Below are 19,141 nucleotides of genomic sequence, written 5' to 3'. Positions count from 1 at the left end.
ACATCTATTCCCCTAATCTGACCCACTTACAGGTCCAAACACCAAGGAACAGGTTTTACTTCACCTTTCCGTCCCTTCAGAGCCAGTTGCTCAACTTCTCTCGCTCAGATTTGAGTCACTATCATCTAAACTTGTGTCTGTGCCGTAGCCACCAGACCTGAGCAGGTTCTGTGGTGTGCAGAGCTGTTAGCATGCCAGTTAAGCCAATACTCACCAGCTGCTCTGTCCTAGTTAGGACCACTGTTTAACATTTAGCAATTAGACAGATGGTTTGACATATAATGATGGCATTAATGCTTCTTGGCCGTCGCGGTATGGTATGTTACCCATGTGTCATGCAGCTCTAACGCCCCCTGTTACAGGTGAAGGCACTGACCTCCTGAATGAGGGGGCGGACCACACAGAAGCACCACCCCCTGGCCTTCCCTCACAGACACCGCGCTTCTCCGGTGAGTCTTGAAGTTTTCCAAGTCTGAAAGAAACAAGAGTGAAAAATCATGAATAATTCACCGGTTCCTGTGAAAGAGACAGAGACAGAGACAGACAGAGAGAGAGAGAGAGACACTTTACAAAGGGCACATGAAAAAGATTAACCTTGAAACTCAGCGAGAAAGAGATAATAAACTTCAGTGATTGATGCAGCGTCTTAATGCTCATGCAGAAACTATATTCAGCATGAAATTAACAATCTATTCCTGCGTTATGAGGTAGTGTGGAAAACAGAGAGAATAGAGCTCATTTGAGAGCAGTGTTGTATATAAATAGACATGTTGTTGCTCTGCCTGAGTCGGGGCCTTGCCGCAGTGTGCACAGAGACAGGGTAAACAGCCTTTAGCCTGACTGAGGGCTATATCACCCCCCATCGCGTGGGTTTATTAAGAAAACTCAAAGCTCCTGCCGGCTAAGCCCCTAAGTTTGAGGATCCCAGTAAAAGTGGACACAGTCAAAGAACAACTTTGCCAAGTATCATCTCACATTATAATAAAACGAATGTCTTGCTTATAACTGCTTTAAACTTATTGGCTGAATTTGACATATTGGAAAGAAAATAGGCCACGATTTGTGTTACTGTTAATATGTTCAGACATGCAAACTGATGAGGAGTGGAACAGGTGACGAGCTGCCTGCCTTCCACCTTTATTGCTTTGCAAATATTTTCCAGGACTTACTTAAAATGATTTTGCTTAGAACAACAAGATCAATTAATTGATTAATTTATCAGTTACTGAAAAAGGCACAGCAGCTTTAGTTGCTGTAATAAGATTAAAGGAGTGCAGCTGCATTTTGTCTCTTTGCAATTAGAGCAAAGTGCAAAATACTGGTAAAATACTCGATTTTTAAAAATACTAGATTAAAATGCAGACTGATAGTAAATACTGACTGGGCGCAATTTAATGCCTGGGAAAATCTTATTTTTAATGCAGGCACGGCTGACATTGCTAATGCTGTGAGAGAAGAGAGAATTTTTTTTTTCAAATACATTCATTTTAAATAAATAAATAAATAAATAAATTTGCGAACGTCTAACCATGTCATGTTACTCTCAATTTGATTAAGTGAATAAAGACCTGAACCAACTCGTTTTAACCCCTCCCCATGGTTTTTGTTGGAATAACACTTGGCATTGCTTGCTGTCTGTTGAAGTGCCCATTCACAATAAAAGAGCATTTGCCCACACATGCAGTGTTTTCTGTGTCATCTTCTATCCCAACTCTACAAAATACTGATGGTCAACTGCTGCTGTGTTGTATTTGCGGGATTCTCCTTCCTTTGGAATTCTTTTCTGCATTATTATCCAGCAAATAATAGTCACTGTGCAATAACTTGGCGGACTCTGTAGAGGGCTTCTTTTCACAATTTGACAAAGGGTACCCACGTTTTGGCGTAAAACCGTATTTGCATGGTATCGCTGATATCGGAAGAAAACTTTCTATGAATGTCATGTTCGTAAGCATCTATAAACACATTCGTAGCATGTCATAATGCAGTCATAATGCAGTCATAACCATGGCTAATATTTATAAAAAGACATTACACGTTATAGCCATGCTTATTATGCATTAAGAATTGTTAACATAATACATTATAAGTACTGCTCATAACGCATTATAAGAGCTCATAAGCTGTATTAGTCCGCTCTGAGTAAAGTGAAGCGTGCTGGACTAAAGCCTCCTCCAGGGTTCAGACTGAGGCTTCAGGTTGAATAATTTACTGAAGGATTTACTGAAACACTAAAACACAATAAAGCTCATTACAGGCTTCAGATGTCAGAGTTTAAACCAGAGCTGATATCAGTCTTTTTGTACCCGGTTTGCTGTGATGTAATGTAGTGTAGCATTTAAAGTGGGACGCTGGGTAAGAAAAGCTCACTGTAGCAGTGATTCTAGGCTGGACGGCCTGTTTGGAGCATCTGAATATTCAGGACTGAAGCCCTGAAGATGCAGCTCTAACAGCAGCAGCGCTGAGATATAAAACACTGGAAATCTCAGGACGTAAATAAACTCTGTATTCGTCTGTACTTTACGCTCTCCAAGCTGGGACTGACTTCTTTGGCACTGAAACTATAACAAGTTATTAACACTGCTTATAATGCATTATATTAACAATTCATAATGTATAATAAACATGGCTATAACATATAATTCAGTGTAATTCATGTTTATAAAGATTTATAACCATGTTTATAATGCTTTACGAATGCATTATAACATGTTATAAATGTGTTTATAGATGCTTACAAATGTGACATTCATAGAAAGTGTTAGCGAAAAACCTTGTATCTCCATTTTTGACATTTCTTCAGTTTTTTACATATTTTGAAAATGCCTGTTGTCCTTTACACTGTATGTAAATTTCATGGTTAATGAATTTAAAGAAATGACCAAAAAATGACTTGGAAAAAGTTCTGGTTCCATCGACTTACATTAAAAGCAAAGTCGGTTTTTTCCTTCTCCTGTAAAGTTATCAATTTGGAGATACAGGGTTTTCTTCCAACAACAGCGATATATTTGACAATAATTGAAAACTGTCCTCATTTGCATAACTGACCCTTTCTTTCTTTTTTTGCTTTGCAATTTTACAGGCACATGTGGGGGCTGTGTTTGTCATTAAGCTTCCCTGAATGATGTAGCTGGTGCTTAGACTCGGTGCTCTCACTGGAATAATGCACCCGGAAAATCCTCTGCTGGGTAAAAACAGACAGTGCCCCAGGAATGCACTCTCACAGATGCAAACAACGTTCTGCTGATGCAACAAAACCTCGTATTTGTTTCTGATGCATTTGAGGGATGAAACTCAGTGGAGATACTTAAAGCGCATGACCCAAATCTATCACACACACACACACACACACACACACACACACACACACACACACACACACACACACACACACACAAAAAACAACAAAACACACAGATAAAACAGAAGCTTCTAAAGCAGTGGCCCTCGGTCCCAGAGCCGCAGCTCCAAACACCCAACATTTTAGAGTCTTCTCTGCTCTCGCTCACCTGACACCACTTTCAAAAGAAGCACCGATCAGCTGATGAAGGACTTCTGTTCTGTGTAAAGTATTGTGCAAAAAGTGTGAGCACCCCTGGTCAAATTACATCAGATATGCTGAATTTCTAAGAGTAAAATAAATAATAATTGTTCCAATTTTTTGCATAATTCAGAGGTTCAGAGATTATTTCACATCATAACTTCCTGTGAAGGAGCTTTTAGACGTCTAAAAGGATCTCGACAGGAGAAATATTAGATTTATTGTCTAGATTTAAGATTTCAGATACAAATTTTACTTGACAAGATACCATTTTTTGCGTTGTGGGTATACGGCTTTATTTGAAAATGATGGTGGTTAATTACCAATCCATGTTGAAGTATAACCTGACTGGTGGTGTGGGAGCCCACCAACAAGTACGAAATAGTAAGAGGGGAAAACTGAGAGGCAGAGCAAAGCTCAGCTTCACCACAGAACATGTTCAGCTTCCACTCCAACACCAGTCACTCAACTCTGCGCTCTCAGGGATCCTGCAAATGGGTGTCAGTTTAGCTTCTGTTCGCTGGAACCGGGTGGTGGCGGCGGTGGTGTTTGGGGGGGGGGGCTGAGGCGTTACCCACTACATTATACCAACTTTCCTGTAATAACTTTCCAACAAGACCGTCAAAAAACTTTGTAAAGCTGCATCACCAGATTTAACATAATGAAGTGCTGATTAGCCAGACTGAGTATTTCATTACGACTCCAAACAGTACTGGGCTTGCTTCAAGGCGAGATTCGGAAAATGATTAAACGAACAGACTGACCTACAGAAAACTGCGAGATTCAGGAAAGCAAGCAAACCGATTGTGCATTGAAATGCGAGGATGCGTCAGGTTGTTTTCACGCAGCATAACGTCATGCGATTTCATCGTGGGGTGCCAAAACTTTTGCACAACGCCCGGGACTAGCGCTGAATCACTGCTGTTAAATAAATAAATAAATAAAAAAATAAAAAAGAAAGAAAAAAGTTCAGAAGTTGCGAAAGAGCCTGAAGCCTCCTCATGATCTACAGCGATTCATTCCAGCCTGCAAAACATTAAAAAAATGAAGCCCACCCCACCATCACCCCCCCCCATCATCTGCTGTATAGTTTTACGGGATTCAGCAGACTGATTAAACGAAGGTGAAATCAATAACGGCCCCCCTGAACAGGCGAGCACGCTCGCAACCCACTGTACCTCCGTGATAGCGGCGGTATTTTGCCCGTCATAAGTCACACATCAATGGTTTTAATGGCTCCCCAAGTTATCAGGCTCCCTTTTGTGTTTTATTCATCGCCAGCTCGCCGGCGAACAGTTCAAAGCCATTCCAAAAATACCCCAGAAGATGAAATTACCTTCTTTCTTCTGGAACTAATTTATTATTTTTTGGTTCTCTGACAATTGATGGAAAACAATAACAAGCTGAAGCCTGCTGGCTTTCCTCTCCCGCGAATCGCTGTGCGGATTTATCGCGGAAGGTAATCTGTGGAGGTAGATGGACCTGCACGGATGGGCACCCTGTGAAGTCTCAAGTGGGGTCTGTGTGAAGGGGCCTTCATTCCCCAACCTCTCAATGTTCTTCAAGAAGCAGCGAACAGTGATCGGGAGCACGTAATGGCGTTCACGGAACTAAACGGACTGGGGCCGAATGGGCTTGGGTGGGAAGGCCGTTCGGTTCTGGGATGGAGAGGCGAGAATGTAATCTGTTTAATTCCCAAACCTTTCAGAGGGAAAGAATCACCTTGTTTTGGTGTGTTTGCGTCTAATGCAGCTGAAAAGGTCTTTAATGGTTTTAATGGCGTCCCATTTGCGATTTGCAGCTCAGTGACATAAACAGCATCAAGCCTGCTGCTTTTCGGTTTTTGATGAAGGAAGCCGGCCTTGCTGGACATGGTTCCCCTTATATTTTATATAAATTATATATGATGATGACACTTGTGGGGCATTTGTCTAGTAATTCATTCTAACATGACCATTTTCCAACCTCTCTTTACCCCTTAGAATTAAGCATTGTTTGTTACTGTGCCTTTAAGACTGATATATGTAAATAAACTCTGGTCTGATTGACTCCCCACACTGAAAAATCAGCTTTAGCGTGAAGGGGCAGGGCTAAACTGCTGTAGGTGGACATATGTAACAGCGCTGGCTTTTGTGATGTCACAAAAATAATGAATTAAAATACAGGACTTCTTTTCATCTTGCATGGACTGTATGGACTGGGGTGCGAATGGTATGTTTTGAAACGTTAATATTATTTTCATGCTACTTAATTTTAAAAGATATGTAGTCATGGGGGCAGTCATGGGCTGGAGGTCAGGGAACCAGCCTCGTGACCGGAAGGTCACCGGTTCGATCCCCAGAGCTGACAGCACGTGACTGAGGTGTCCTTGAGCAAGACACCTAACCCCCAACTGCTCCCCGGGCGCTGTGGATTGGGCTGCCCACCGCTCTGGGCAAGTGTGCTCACTGCCCCCTAGTGTGTGCGTGTTCACTAGTGTGTATGTGGTGTTTCACTGCACAGATGGGTTAAAGGCGGAGGTGAAATTTCCCCCGTTGTGGGACTAATAAGGGTCTCTTAATCTAATCTTAATTGATTTTTCATGATACGGGCCCTTTAATTCAACAGAGGGGATTTTTGAGAAACGGTGTCATGTTTAAAGATTTTAGTTTTAATAAAAAAAAAAGCCTCACTGGACTGTAGAGCTGCAGAATTCAAACTGAATTAGATGGGGGATGAGTGGTACATTAATATTTACATACATTTACATTTACAGCATTTAGCAGACGCTCTTATCCAGAGTGACTTACAAGAAGTGCTTTGTCCGTCTAGAGAAAGTCTCTTTGTTAGTTACCAGTAGGTTAGAGAGGAAGACGGTCCTGAGCTCAGATACTGATAGAAACACAGTCACTGTAGATACAGAGAGAAAAGGAGCAGAGCTGAACTCAGAACTCTGAGCCATGCAACACAATACAATACAACAAAATAAACTACAAAACACAGTGCAATACAATAAAATATATATAAGTGCAGCTTATAATTCAGTGCTGATTTAAGTGCTGTGTAAAGAGACGGTCTTCAGTCTGCGTTTGAAGACAGTGAGAGACTCTGCTGTTCGGACAGCCAGGGGGAGTTCATTCCCCCACCTGGGCTCCAGTACGGAGAACATTCTCCACGCTTGTCTTCCACACACCTTGAAGGATGGCGGGTCAAGCCGAGCTGTACTCGAAGCTCAAAGGGCTCGAGGTCCAGTTCGAGATTTCACCATTGGCATCAAGTCGGTAGGGGCTGGTCCATTTCTGGCTTTGTAGGCCAGCATTAGGGTTTAAATCTGATGCAGCTACAGGGAGCCAGTGAAGGGAGCGCAGCAGTGGGGTGACGTGGCTGAACTTGGGCAGATTGAAGACGAGCCGTGCTGCCGCATCCTGGATTAGTTGCAGAGGCTTGATGGCCGCATGGGAAGACCAGCCAAGAGTGTACTCACTCTTTCGTTCATTTAAAAAAAGACAAGAAAAATGAGTTCCCCGTCATATGGGACCTTTAATTCAACAACAGGGATTTTTATGAGCAGAAGCCAAATATTGTCATTTGATTGGAATAAACAAAAAAGCCCTGCTGGACACTTACACTGTGTGTTTGTGTATGGCTGAACAAACACTGTGGGTGTCAATTCAAACTGCAAGTGTCCTGCATTTTCCTTGTATTCTACTGTTTCCCGCTGAGCTCCACTGATGACACTTGCATGACTTTTGACAAGTAATTCATACCAACATTTTCCCACCTCTCTATACCCCTCAGAATCAAACATTCTGTCTTTCTGTGCCTTTAAGACTCATATATGTAAATGAACTCTGGTCTGATTGGCTGCCCACATTTAAAAAGCAAACCTGGGCAGAAACAACTTTGGGCAGTGGATATATGTAAAAGTGTTAGCTTCTGTGACATCACAAGATGGTCCTGTTTTCAGCTAATATGGCCTGTACGGACTGGGGTGCGAATGGTATGCTTTGAAACTACAAGGATTTCATGCTACATCAAAACACCCTTATTAGTACCACACGGGGAAGTTTCACCTCCGCCTTTAACCCATCTGTGCAGTGAAACACCACATACGCACTAGTGAACACACACACTAGGGGGCAGTGAGCACACTTGCCCGGAGCGGTGGGCAGCCCTATCCACAGGGCCCGGGGAGCAGTTGGGGGTTAGGTGTCTTGCTCAAGGGCACCTCAGTCATGTACTGTCAGCTCTGGGGATCGAACCGGCGACCTTCTGGTCACGGGGCTGGTTCCCTAAACTCCAGCCCACGACCACCCACAAAAGCCGATATGGGCTCTTTAATTCAACAGAGGGGATTCTGAGAAACAGTGTCGCCTTTAAAGATTTTGGAGCCTCGCTGGCCTACAGCGCTGCAGACCCTCAGATGCTGAATTAGCACTTACTGCACTCATTTATGTGGGACACTGTGGATGAATTTCCTCTACAGAAGTTCACACAGTCAGTTCAGAGAGTTCACGCAGTTTCCGAGCTGAAAAATAGCCGTCAAAGTTAGGAAAGTCTTCAAACTGACTTGAGTGGTTTTAAGAGGAACTAATAAGGCTCTCTCTTCCCCAGACTATCATTATCTAAATAACATTAGAAATTATTTTACGTGTCAAATCAGCACACAAAGCAGATACATTACGTAAAAAGCTTAGTCATCCGGCCAGCCGAATTCTAATAGAGTCTATCGCTCCCATCAGACGAATAAGCTCTCATTAAACTCCCCTCCAATATGCCCGGCTCAGTGATGTCACCTGGAGCAGTGGAGCAGGGATGAAGGGGCTCTTTGTGGGCAAAATCAATGCTAAATGTCCCTCACTGTACCCATCATCTCTCAAAGCACGCTGCCGATTGGTTCTGCTTCAGGGCCAGATTTAAATACGAAATTACGGAGGTCATTGATTTATGAAAAGCAGTATAAGGTCAGCTAATATATGTCATATTGGCCACAGGACAAGTCCATTAAATGGCCTTACCTTAATTATTTCGTAAAACATAAATCTCTCTTTAACCCTGGGAGCCACTGTGATTTAACAGCAATTTGAGACACTGCTCGCTTATTAAGAAAAGCAATTCTTTGCTCTTTTTCACAGATTAATATGGGATTTTGCTGTAATGGTCCATCCAGCCTCGCAGCAAACGGCCTGTATTTAAAAGTTCCAGTCAAAGATTTTCTCGATGCCTAAATATGAATTAGTCAGCATTATTGTACCAAGTCAATAACAAGCCATGAGCATTAAAAATGTGACGAGAAGCAGGATGAATGTCATGTCTGTGGCAACATGAATGGCACTGGAAAGAGAAATGAGGTGACAATAAGTTTTAACTTGAACTTCTAAGTTAATAAACAACTCCACAGCCTGATCCCATTTCTTCTTTTTACCCCTACCCCTTGTTTTTGAGTGTAACTGAGCTACAGGGCAGTGGTTGAGATCTTCCCTCTGAAATGAGACCCTCAAATAAAAGAGCATCACTTCATTATCAGCTACCAGCGCCGCTCTGTAGGCGACCCTGCCCGTCTGCAGGGACAGCAGAGGAGGGGAAAGTTCAGCTCCTCACTGCTGGGCTTTAGTTACATTTAGGGATCATACGCCTTCAAAGAGGGGGGCAATTATTTATTATCACCCCCCCCTAATTCTTCAGTGATATGAAGGTGAAGTCAGATATTCATTGGCATCTTTTCCAAATTTTGCTGCACCATTTAAGCTACCAAGACACTGGCATACTATTAACGATATTTTATGCTTGTTATGAAGAAAAGGACCATAAATACACTGAAACGCCACTAAACTATAATACTGTGGTTATTGTGATTTTTTAATGGAGAAAATTCTCACATTTGTGGGTTTCTTTGGTCTCTTGTTCAGCCGCCTTGCTGGTCTTCCTTTATTTCTCATCTCTGTTTGCACTGTACCTCTGAAAAACCTACGTCCGGAGGGCCGTGTAGCCCCAACACTTCCTAACTACCCCTCATCACAAGAGGAATCGGGACACCCCAGCCCTAGATGGAACCGTGCTAAATGAAGGGCTAAGGGCTCAGTGGTAGGGGCGAGGAGTGAAATGGGACTGGGCCTAAGTTAAATATACGTTCTTTAAAGTTTACAGTTTACATCAAGTTCTTACGAACGGTCACTGTAGTTTTCATTTTATTTTACACTTTGGTGATAGCCCCTTAAATTGCCGTATGCGTAAGTTTGTGCCCCCCATTGTGAAGTGATGTTTTATTGATTTTCTATGTGGGAGCTACTGAACACATCCTGTACAGAGAACACACTTCTGCACGTTTAAACACACAATTACTGTTTATTTGCTGAATTTCATCCATCCATCCATTTTCTAAGCTGCTTCTCCGTCCGGGGTGGGGGGGGATGGGGGGGTGGGGGGGTGCTGGAGCCTATCCCAGCAGTCTTCAGGCGGAAGGCAGGATACACCCTGGACAGGTCGCCAGTCCATCTCAGGGCAGACAGACAGTCACTCACACCTAGGGGCAATTTAACATGTCCAATCGGCCTGACTGCATTTCTTTGGACTGTGGGAGGAAACCGGAGAACCCGGAGGAACCCCACACAGACACGGGGAGAACATGCAAACTCCACACAGAGAGGACCCCGGTCGCCCGGCCGGGGAATCGAACCCAGGCCCTCCTCGCTGTGAGGCGACAGCGCTACCCACCACGCCACTGTGCCACCCTGGCATATTTTATATTTTTTTCCCATCAATATTTTAACCCCTTTACAACAACGGGCCTGCCAGTGGGCCCAACGTTTTATTACATACTTCTATATACTAAGAAAAGCTTTATTAGTTGGCACTGAAATATAATTTGCCGGGATGTGTGGTCCCAAACTTTTGCATATGTAATATGTGTACTGATATATGTAAATGAGCTCTGTACTGATTGGCTACACTGTAATGTACCTCTTTAACAAGCAGTCCAGGCTGAAACAATCCTTATAACTTCACTGTGGAGTAGGTGGAGCTAAATCGCTCTAGGCTGAATAGGCAAATGCATGTAAGTTGTGACATCACCGAAACAGTGACTTCAACATGGACTGGGGAGTGAACGGTACGGTTTGAGACTTTAACCATGTTTACATAACTACACTCTCAGTAAAAAAGGTACTAGACTGTCTCTGGGTCAGTCCCCCTCCTGTCACTGGGGTGGGACCCTCAAGGCTCCATCTCAGTGCCTTTAGTTAGGGAACATAACTGAACCAGAATCCACTGAGATGATCTGTTCTAAGCTGTCCTGACTCCACACACCCCGCCTCGCCTCGCCTCCAGGCTTTTACTCTACTGCTCTGGTTTAAATCATTCGGTTATGAAAAGGAACAAATACCAACTTTTCACCTGGAGGAACTGATTTAAGCTCCACAATCAGACCTTAAACCCACTGCTGGAGCTTCATTTCTAACAGTGTACAGTAAACTGTTTGTTAAAAAGGAGGAAAATTTCCTGGAAAATAAAACTTAAGGGGTCAGTTTCCCAGAGAGGAATTAAACTTAGTCCTGGACTACACTGGATTAAATGGAGATTGTACAATGAAAGGAAAGTGTAGTTTATGACTAAGTTTTAAACCAGCATGTAAAGTTTTATTTTTATTTTTGCACATAATAACAAATTTGAACTGTTAAGGCTTCTTCAGGTATGTAAAGAGCTTAAGGAAACCCTTTAAGAAAAAACATACAATTTCCCTTGAACTCTTTTATGGGGTTTCTTAAGAGAAAACTGTTGTTTTATAATAATAATAATAATAATAATCATCATCATCATCATCATCATCATGATACACTTTCTTTATATAGCAATTGTTCAGACAATGTTTCACAAAAGACAAACAGAAATTAAAATAGCAAATATAAACAATTAAAAGACAAAAAGAAAAAAAAAACGAGAAAAATAAAAATATAAATATTATGCGTAAAAATATTTTTATGCAACCAGGCAACCTGTGTCATTCACTATTTTACTCAAAATTTAAAAAATTATTCTTTCTAAAGATTCTTTAAGGCCAGAACATGTTAATTGTTTGTATCTTTGCTGTTTAGCTCTTGTTTACAACACAGTCAACTTTACTGGTAATTCACCAACAGGCAGCCACAGCCAGTAAAAAGGGCACCTTCAGGCCGGTGACTGACGATGCTCGTGCGGCTGAAGTCATACAGGCGTTCTGCTGATGGTTCAGAATCAATTACCGACGGCTATTTTCACCGCTATACTTGAGTCATTGTTTTTGAATATGGTTTCTACGGCTCCACCCCTCACAGCTACAACCTGCTGACTGTAGTTTTAGTACCACTGTAGTCTTTCATAGAAACAGCTGTAATTTAAACATCATATTAAGTCCATTTCAGCCCACTTTGGTCGTTTGCACACCAGTAAAATGCAATGTTTATATTCACCTTGCTGAAAATAACTGTAACTTTATAACAGAAAGAAGCTAAAGATTATTAATAGCGTGCACAGCTGTAGCCAAATAAACAGGCCTTAGTACAACGACCTGTTGAATGCAGCATAACCTCTGGTCATTTTCCTTTTTTTTTGCTAGTGTTTATTGAAGCAATAAGCCACAAAAAGCAGATCTGTGCAAAAGTCAAAGACCTCATTCATGCGTCATTTCCAGTCAAAATGACTTTTAAGCGCTTCACAGAAAATGACCTCAACAGCTGAATCTAATCTCAGCTGTGTGAGGGTCAGTGAGTCCCTCTTTCCCTTCATTCCAGCTTCCATTCTTATCAGGAGACTCACTTTCAGCTCCTCAATGTATCTGCAGACACGCCTCCAAAGCTCAGTCTGAGAAGCTGGTGATGATTTTCTGAATCAAACCCATTCAGTGGTGCTGAGGTCTGGACTCTGGGGTGGTCAGTCCATCGCTCAGCTTCTTTGTTTGATGTGTCCATCTCCTTTTCTCAGTGAGGTTCTTCTTGATCAGCTACACGTCCTTTCAGACCCACAGCGCTGAGTGGTCTTCTCACAGTGGAAGGATGGACAGAAACACCTGTGGATGTTTTCAGATCTGAAGCAGCTTGATCTTCTCCTCTCTCTCAGTGATCAAAGCTTTCAGTGCTGTTTATCTGATGGGGGCAGTTTTGTGGTCGACCAGCTCTTCCAGGTGGTTGTTAGGAGCCCCATTTTAACTGTAGCTTTTAATCATTTTGGAAAGTTTTGGAATCTGTTGCTTTTTTCCATTTATCTCCCTCTGGTTTTCACATGGCTGTGCACTGCAGTCATTTAATTGTTTTCTTTTAGTTGGTCATATTATGAATAGTTCAAAATAAAGTAGTGTTTTGTGTGAAAACCTTCACCTTATAAGTAGCTTTTTAAATGAAATTATTACTGTAATTATAATGCTAATTTCTAATAGCGCTGCTCTGTAAATTCCTGTGCAATGTTAGCATCAAGCTAACAGTGCTATAGATGGGCTTTAATACTACTTATGTTTCACAGTAAATCCTTTAGTAAATACTATAATTCAGAGCCCTGAATCAGGTTCTTACAGAAGGCGTGTTTTGGTAAACGACCCGAAAACAGCACTAATGCAGTTGCTCTGGTCTCACCTATCAATATGTTGCGTATTAATACAGAATTCAGTTGTTGTCATAAGTATATTACAGCAGTAAGCCATGAGAGGCCATGCCTCACTGAGATTTTATCACAGGAAGGGTGTTCTTAGCCACAACGTGAAGTAGACTGCCTTAAACTCTCCGGCGGCCAACATAAAATATGATAAAATATACATATCTTTTCAGAAAATAATTTGATATTATTAATAATAATCTACATAAACAAGTATTCCGCAAAGAAATGCAGTTCCTTTAGGGTATGGTATCATTGCCAAGCAGCCATGGGCCTCTGAATGAGGAGAACGTCCGGTTGACCATCACTGTGTATTGCAGTCATTTCATGATTTTTTTAAAACTTTGTAATTTAACAATGAATATACGATAACGCAGCAGTGTTTAATGCAAAAACCTTCGATTTAGAAGTACCTTTAGGTCACCAAATTACCACCGCAAGTCTTATGCAGCACCAATCCAGCAGCGCCCTCTTCTCACGTTAGGGCTGAATCTCAAACGGCTCCCTGCTCCCTACATACTGCACTACGTTGGGGTTTAAATGCTGGATCCTGCAGCCCAACAGAGCAAATTACAGCTAAGAAACAGTCATTTTGGACACATCCATGCTGGATAAATGACACACTGTTTGACTGTAGAAGATACAGTGTCTAAATATCCATAACTAGGACACTGTTTAGGGAATATGGAGCTGTTTGGGATTCGGCCTGGGTTTGACGTGACTTCTGATTGAAACATGAACATTTAAAGCATGTAAGACATGTTTAGACTTTTACATTTACAGTAAATCACACCAAACCTACTTTAATTCAAGCCTGTGATATTAATGATGGAGTTCTTTAGGCTGTTAGTCAGCTGACCAGCCTGGTTCTAGCTAAGAATATAAGTTGCCCCTCAGTTTAAACAAAAAAAAACATTCTTACTTCATTGGTACACTCGGTGGTCCCTTTGAGCAGCATGAGAGTTATAGATTATTCCATTAACAACTGGTTGTCAAAGGTGTGTGTATATCGTGGATTCTACAAAAGCTTCAAACGTGGCTCAGCCAATCAGATTGTAGCTCTGGAATTACACTTACATTTATGGAATTTAGCAAACGCTCTTATCCAGCGACTTACAATTTGGTCATTTTTATACAGGAAAGCCAAGGTGGTGTTAGGAGTCTTGCCCAAGGACTGGTATAGTGTAGGGTGCTGAGCCAGGTGGGGGACTGAACCCAAGTCTACAGCATAGAAGGCAGAGATACCCACTACACTAGACACAACCACACGAATGATCTGCTTTACAACTGCGGTTTTCAGTCGACACTATCTGCTCTTTCGCTTTCTGCTCTTTCTGTTTTCATCGCCAAAGCCGACACATTTGTTTGAGCAACTGTGGAACGAACGGCCCCATGCAAGCCTGGCACTCGCGCACTTGCAATCGTGAGCCTATTGGGTCCAATCTGGGCAATGACAGACCGGCAACAAAGGCCTAGAGTGGCACTTTCATGTGTAGCAGAGGACAGGATGTTAGATAAAAGCCTCACAGAAGTCAGAAAATTGAGAGCCTGCGAGAACAAAGTGGACAAACGCATTCAACATCTAAGGTACTGAATTAATTTACCAGAGGGAAAAAAAACAAAAAAAACAGGGGAAAGTATCTTTTTTGGGATATTTTGGAGAGAGATAAAAAGGGTGCTGTGATTTGTGGTTCCAAGAGAGGACACACATGGCCATCTTGAGCTGGACAGGCTGTGGGCTCTTCACCGTGACCGGAGGAGGAGCCTGCCGGCTCGGAAGTACAACCGCATCAAGGTGCATAACAAAACTGTGCCGGCTGCTCCTCCCCGTCCCCAAAAAAGAGCAAAGGGACCATTGTTTGAGCGGGTGCTCTGAGAGCTGTCCTCAATAGGGCACCCGAGGGTAGGATGCAGCTGAGGCCTTTCAAAAAGAGCGAGAGAGAGGGAGAAAAAGAGGCAGTGCTCTATCCTTTATTCCTTCTGCACACATGGGGAATAATAAAAGAGTGCTGCGTAAACAACTGGCTTCAAGGGACAAATTTGAACCCTCAGAATAAAAGAAGACAAAAAAGAGGGGAAGACATCCCCATTAGTGATTTAGACTGGACGGCTGCTGTAACTCGGTATATTGCTTAAAGTGGCAACAATAACAAAGCAAAGTATGAGTGCAGAAAGCAAGTGGACGCTTAATTTTTTTAGTATGAATGAGGCCATTAGCGCTGAGATAGGGGCAATTACCCATGAGGCATTAAAACACAATGTTTTTAACAATTATTAAACTTTTGCATTAGCGACGGGAATTTCGGTCAAACTGAAGAGGAAATTTTCTTAATTTCTGCATTAGTCAGCGGCTGAGATGTAAACAGAGTGATTCAGAGCGGTTTGGTGTGAAATGGATCACACGTTTTTACAGTGGTGGTGATGGGAACCAGGCGTCGCCATGACTACGGCACAGATATAGACACTTTATTTACCATCCAGAACCACCAGAGAACCCAGACGATGATGGAAAAATAGTGAATCTGAAAAAATCAGCTTTTTTGGGGGGGGGGGGGGGGGGGGGCACTTACAATGCCCTACATGTACCCCTTCACAAAAATAGGTCTGAGGCCACAAACCTTCTCAAAACGTTTTCAGAGGCATTAAACTCTTCAGACGTCTGGTTCCTATCACCACCACTGTGAACAGCTCTGACCCGGTAAGTTTGTCTAGAACGGAGCGTTTCACACCAAACCGCTCTGAACGCCTCTGCTTACATCTTGACTATATAATTATGCAGCGATTTTGAAGAAATGTTGGAAATCCCTACTAAAAGTTTGAGTAATTTTAATTTTGGAACAGTATCACTTTTAATATAGTGTTAAAAATTAACTAAACAAATGAACCAATCAAAACAAATAAATAAATAAATAAATAAATAAATAAATAAATAAAGCAGATTTAACTGGCCCCCATCAAGTACATTCTTTTGCATTCATTAGACGACCATCAGTGAGTTGCATCATGAGTGTTAATGCAGGGGAACATGTGAAACGCAGGGGTCAGGGAGCTGGACAGCGATATGGAACCTGAAAGAGCTGGTTTGAGATTTTGAGGCAGATGTACCTACACTGATGTCCGGTGACTGGATTGAGCTTTTGATGATGGTTAAACAGTGGAAAATGTGCTTTCTGTGCTTTTAGAGGGGGACGTCTGCCTCCTATCACCACCACTGTGTGCACTACTGACTCTGTTTCTCTAGAACAGAGAGTTTCACACCAAACCACTCTGAATGACTCTGTTTACACCTTAACCGCTTAGTTACGCAGAATTGTTGACAAATCGGTGGAACTCCCCCTTAAGGCATTATATTTTTTAATTATTCAAACCGCCACCCTCCCCACCACCTACCGCATGCCAGACACCTCAATAACTTCCATCATTTTCATCTTTTAGCCAGAAAATACTGAGTTTGTGAGGAGTTCCTAAGCTGATACCAAACATGATCAATTCCTAACATTCATAACAATCCATAATGCAAATATAATGCATAACGTAATGCTGAAACTATACTGTTATGGTGTTACAGACCCCTGGTGCCCACCACAGTAAAGAAATCCGAGCCAGTAAGTCACTCCGCAATAAACCAGTCCACACCAAAAAACACAACATACCAAAATCATGTAGGAACTATGAAAATTCCCCTTTGAGACAACAGGAACGCGATTCATGTGCATAAAAGCTGCGTATTTATATTTGTGGAAGCAAATAGCTTTAGACCAGTTAACTGTAGCTCAGAATCCATGCGGATGGTGTGACACTGCAGTACTACTACAGGTTCTGCGTTCTCCACAGCACTTCTTCTCCAGAAACATCCGACACTGCGAAAGTGATGACAGTTCATACAGTAATCTAAATTAACCCGACTAACATGCACTGCCACCATGAGCGATTTTTAAATGCCGGAACGACTTATCATGGCTCGAGTGAGCTGTCATCTCTCCATAAAGCCCAGTGATTCATGCCGGCCTCCCCCCGCATACGCTACATCACTAACGCCAGGCAGAGGAGGGACTGCGTTTCTTCACTGAGCTGCTCCAGCTTAGTGAAAACACAATCCATCTAGCTGGGCCGCTACACTGGAATTGATCATTGTAGCCCTGTGACAGTGAGATGAAGACCCTTTTAAAGACGGTGAGCTGAAATGTTCTCATTTCCACTGTTGAAGAACTAAACACAAAGGATGTTTCATCTACTCCAGAGCAGCCTTTACAGAGCGAGGCGTAATTTAGTCTAATCTAGTCTGGAAATTAATAAAAAGACATGTTTGTGTTTGTTTGAGACCAGGATGGAGCTCTTTCCGCTAGAATTGATTTCAATGTCCGTTCATTGTGATTCCCTTAGAATTCACAGTTGCCATCCGGAATGAGAAAAGCATGCCGTTATTTCTTATTAGTCATTTAGAAATTCTATCAAAGCCACGATACGGGTCAGTCAAAGCTGTGAATGTAGGTGGAAGAGGAGATATTTTATTCTGATTTGATTGATGTGCTATTGTGTAGGAAGAAATCGATCGAAAAATCATGTGTCACACTTTTACTTGTTTTAGCATCCTTTATTATTATTATTTATATATATATATCGCTGTTGTCGGGTCATAATTTGAAAACAACTGTTACCATTCATATTGTCTGTAAATTTCATGATGAATGGACCAAAAGAAATGACCCAAAAAAGTCTGGTTTCACTGACTTACATTGAAAGTAAGGTAGGTTTTTGAGATACATGGTTTCCAACAACGGCAACATATTTATATTACATCTAACCTTATTTTTATTATTACTGATTTAATATTGACTACACTGATCACTACTACTACACTACTACCACTAATAATAACAACAATAATAATAAAACAACAACAACAATAATAATTATAATCATACATCGTGTTGGTTTCCCCCTATTCTTAGTAATATTCTGATTATTTATATTGTCATTATTAATCTTCCCTGTGCAGCTCTTTCCCGAACCTGGTTTACGGGCGTACGGCGGAGTGGACGCTGCAGCTGTGCGCTCGTCCGTTTGATGGTTGGCTCTCCGCTCTGAAAGAGAATCTACGCCCTCTCCTGCTTCCTCTCTCTCTCCATTCAGGCCTGAAACCCCTGCAGCTTAAAGGAGTCTTTCAAGCCCCGGTTTCTTTGGGACGCACCACTTGACTCTCATCACCTCAGCTGGCATCATATCTAACGCTTCACAGGAGCAACTTCAAGGACAGGAAAACTTTCAGGACTTTACACCTCTCTGGCATCGTCAGATGATTACAGTCCATAAAATCTGTTTCATGCTCCTGACCTTCATATCACCTTAATGCCTTTCATGTCTTCCCGCTCCAACAAAAAAAAAAGAATTTTGAGTCCAACAAATTCACTGATGACAGTGAAAGCTGTTCATTTCCCACAAACGTGGCTTATTACTGCGCCTGTGTTACCGCTATCAGCCTGATTAAGAACCGTTTACACTGTCATTCAAGTGTATTATGTAGCTCTTAAATCTCCAGCTTGTCGTGTGGAGAACTTTACTGCTGCGTTTGGCCATTAGATTGAATCTTAAAGCTGATTAATCTGATTAAGCTAATAAAGCGTTGATTACTTAGCACAGAAGAGTCGTGATGAATGGAGGAAATAACTGCATAATTAGGACGTGCATATTTAGCACACATTTGCCTTATGAATAGATGTGCATGTGTAAAAGGATCTTGTAAAAACGGATTACAAATCAACGCCTACCGAATATCTGACAGTTGTTTACACGCAGCACTGTGGAAAAGTCAGAGACCTCCTTCATTTATTCTATTGTCAGTTACTGATCGACTTTTCAGGAGATATTTCTGAGATTAGATATAAGATAATCTACAAAAATGGACCTCCAAGAACCACCAAAATGTTGTAGTATTTTGTAGTATTTTGTGCCAAATATGCTTCAGGATCAACAAAGTATCTGTCTATCTAGTAATGCACCACC

General features: G+C 41.9%; 1 protein-coding gene across 3 annotated transcripts in view; it reads right to left on the bottom strand.

Moving 5' to 3' along the window:
* Window positions 1-19,141, bottom strand: part of cntn4 (contactin 4) — a 344,140-nt gene that overhangs the window by 177,190 nt on the left and 147,809 nt on the right. For all 3 annotated transcript variants that reach the window (XM_037535160.1, XM_017711697.2, XM_017711698.2), the window contains exon 5: window positions 377-472. In XM_037535160.1, the coding sequence (XP_037391057.1) occupies window positions 377-472 (96 nt within the window). The remainder of the gene's footprint in view (window positions 1-376; window positions 473-19,141) is intronic.

The sequence above is a fragment of the Pygocentrus nattereri genome, chromosome 26 (genome assembly GCF_015220715.1).
Source record: "Pygocentrus nattereri isolate fPygNat1 chromosome 26, fPygNat1.pri, whole genome shotgun sequence".
NCBI lineage: Eukaryota > Metazoa > Chordata > Actinopteri > Characiformes > Serrasalmidae > Pygocentrus > Pygocentrus nattereri.
Note: the sequence above shows the minus strand (reverse complement) of the source record. Positions and strands in the feature narration are given on the sequence as shown.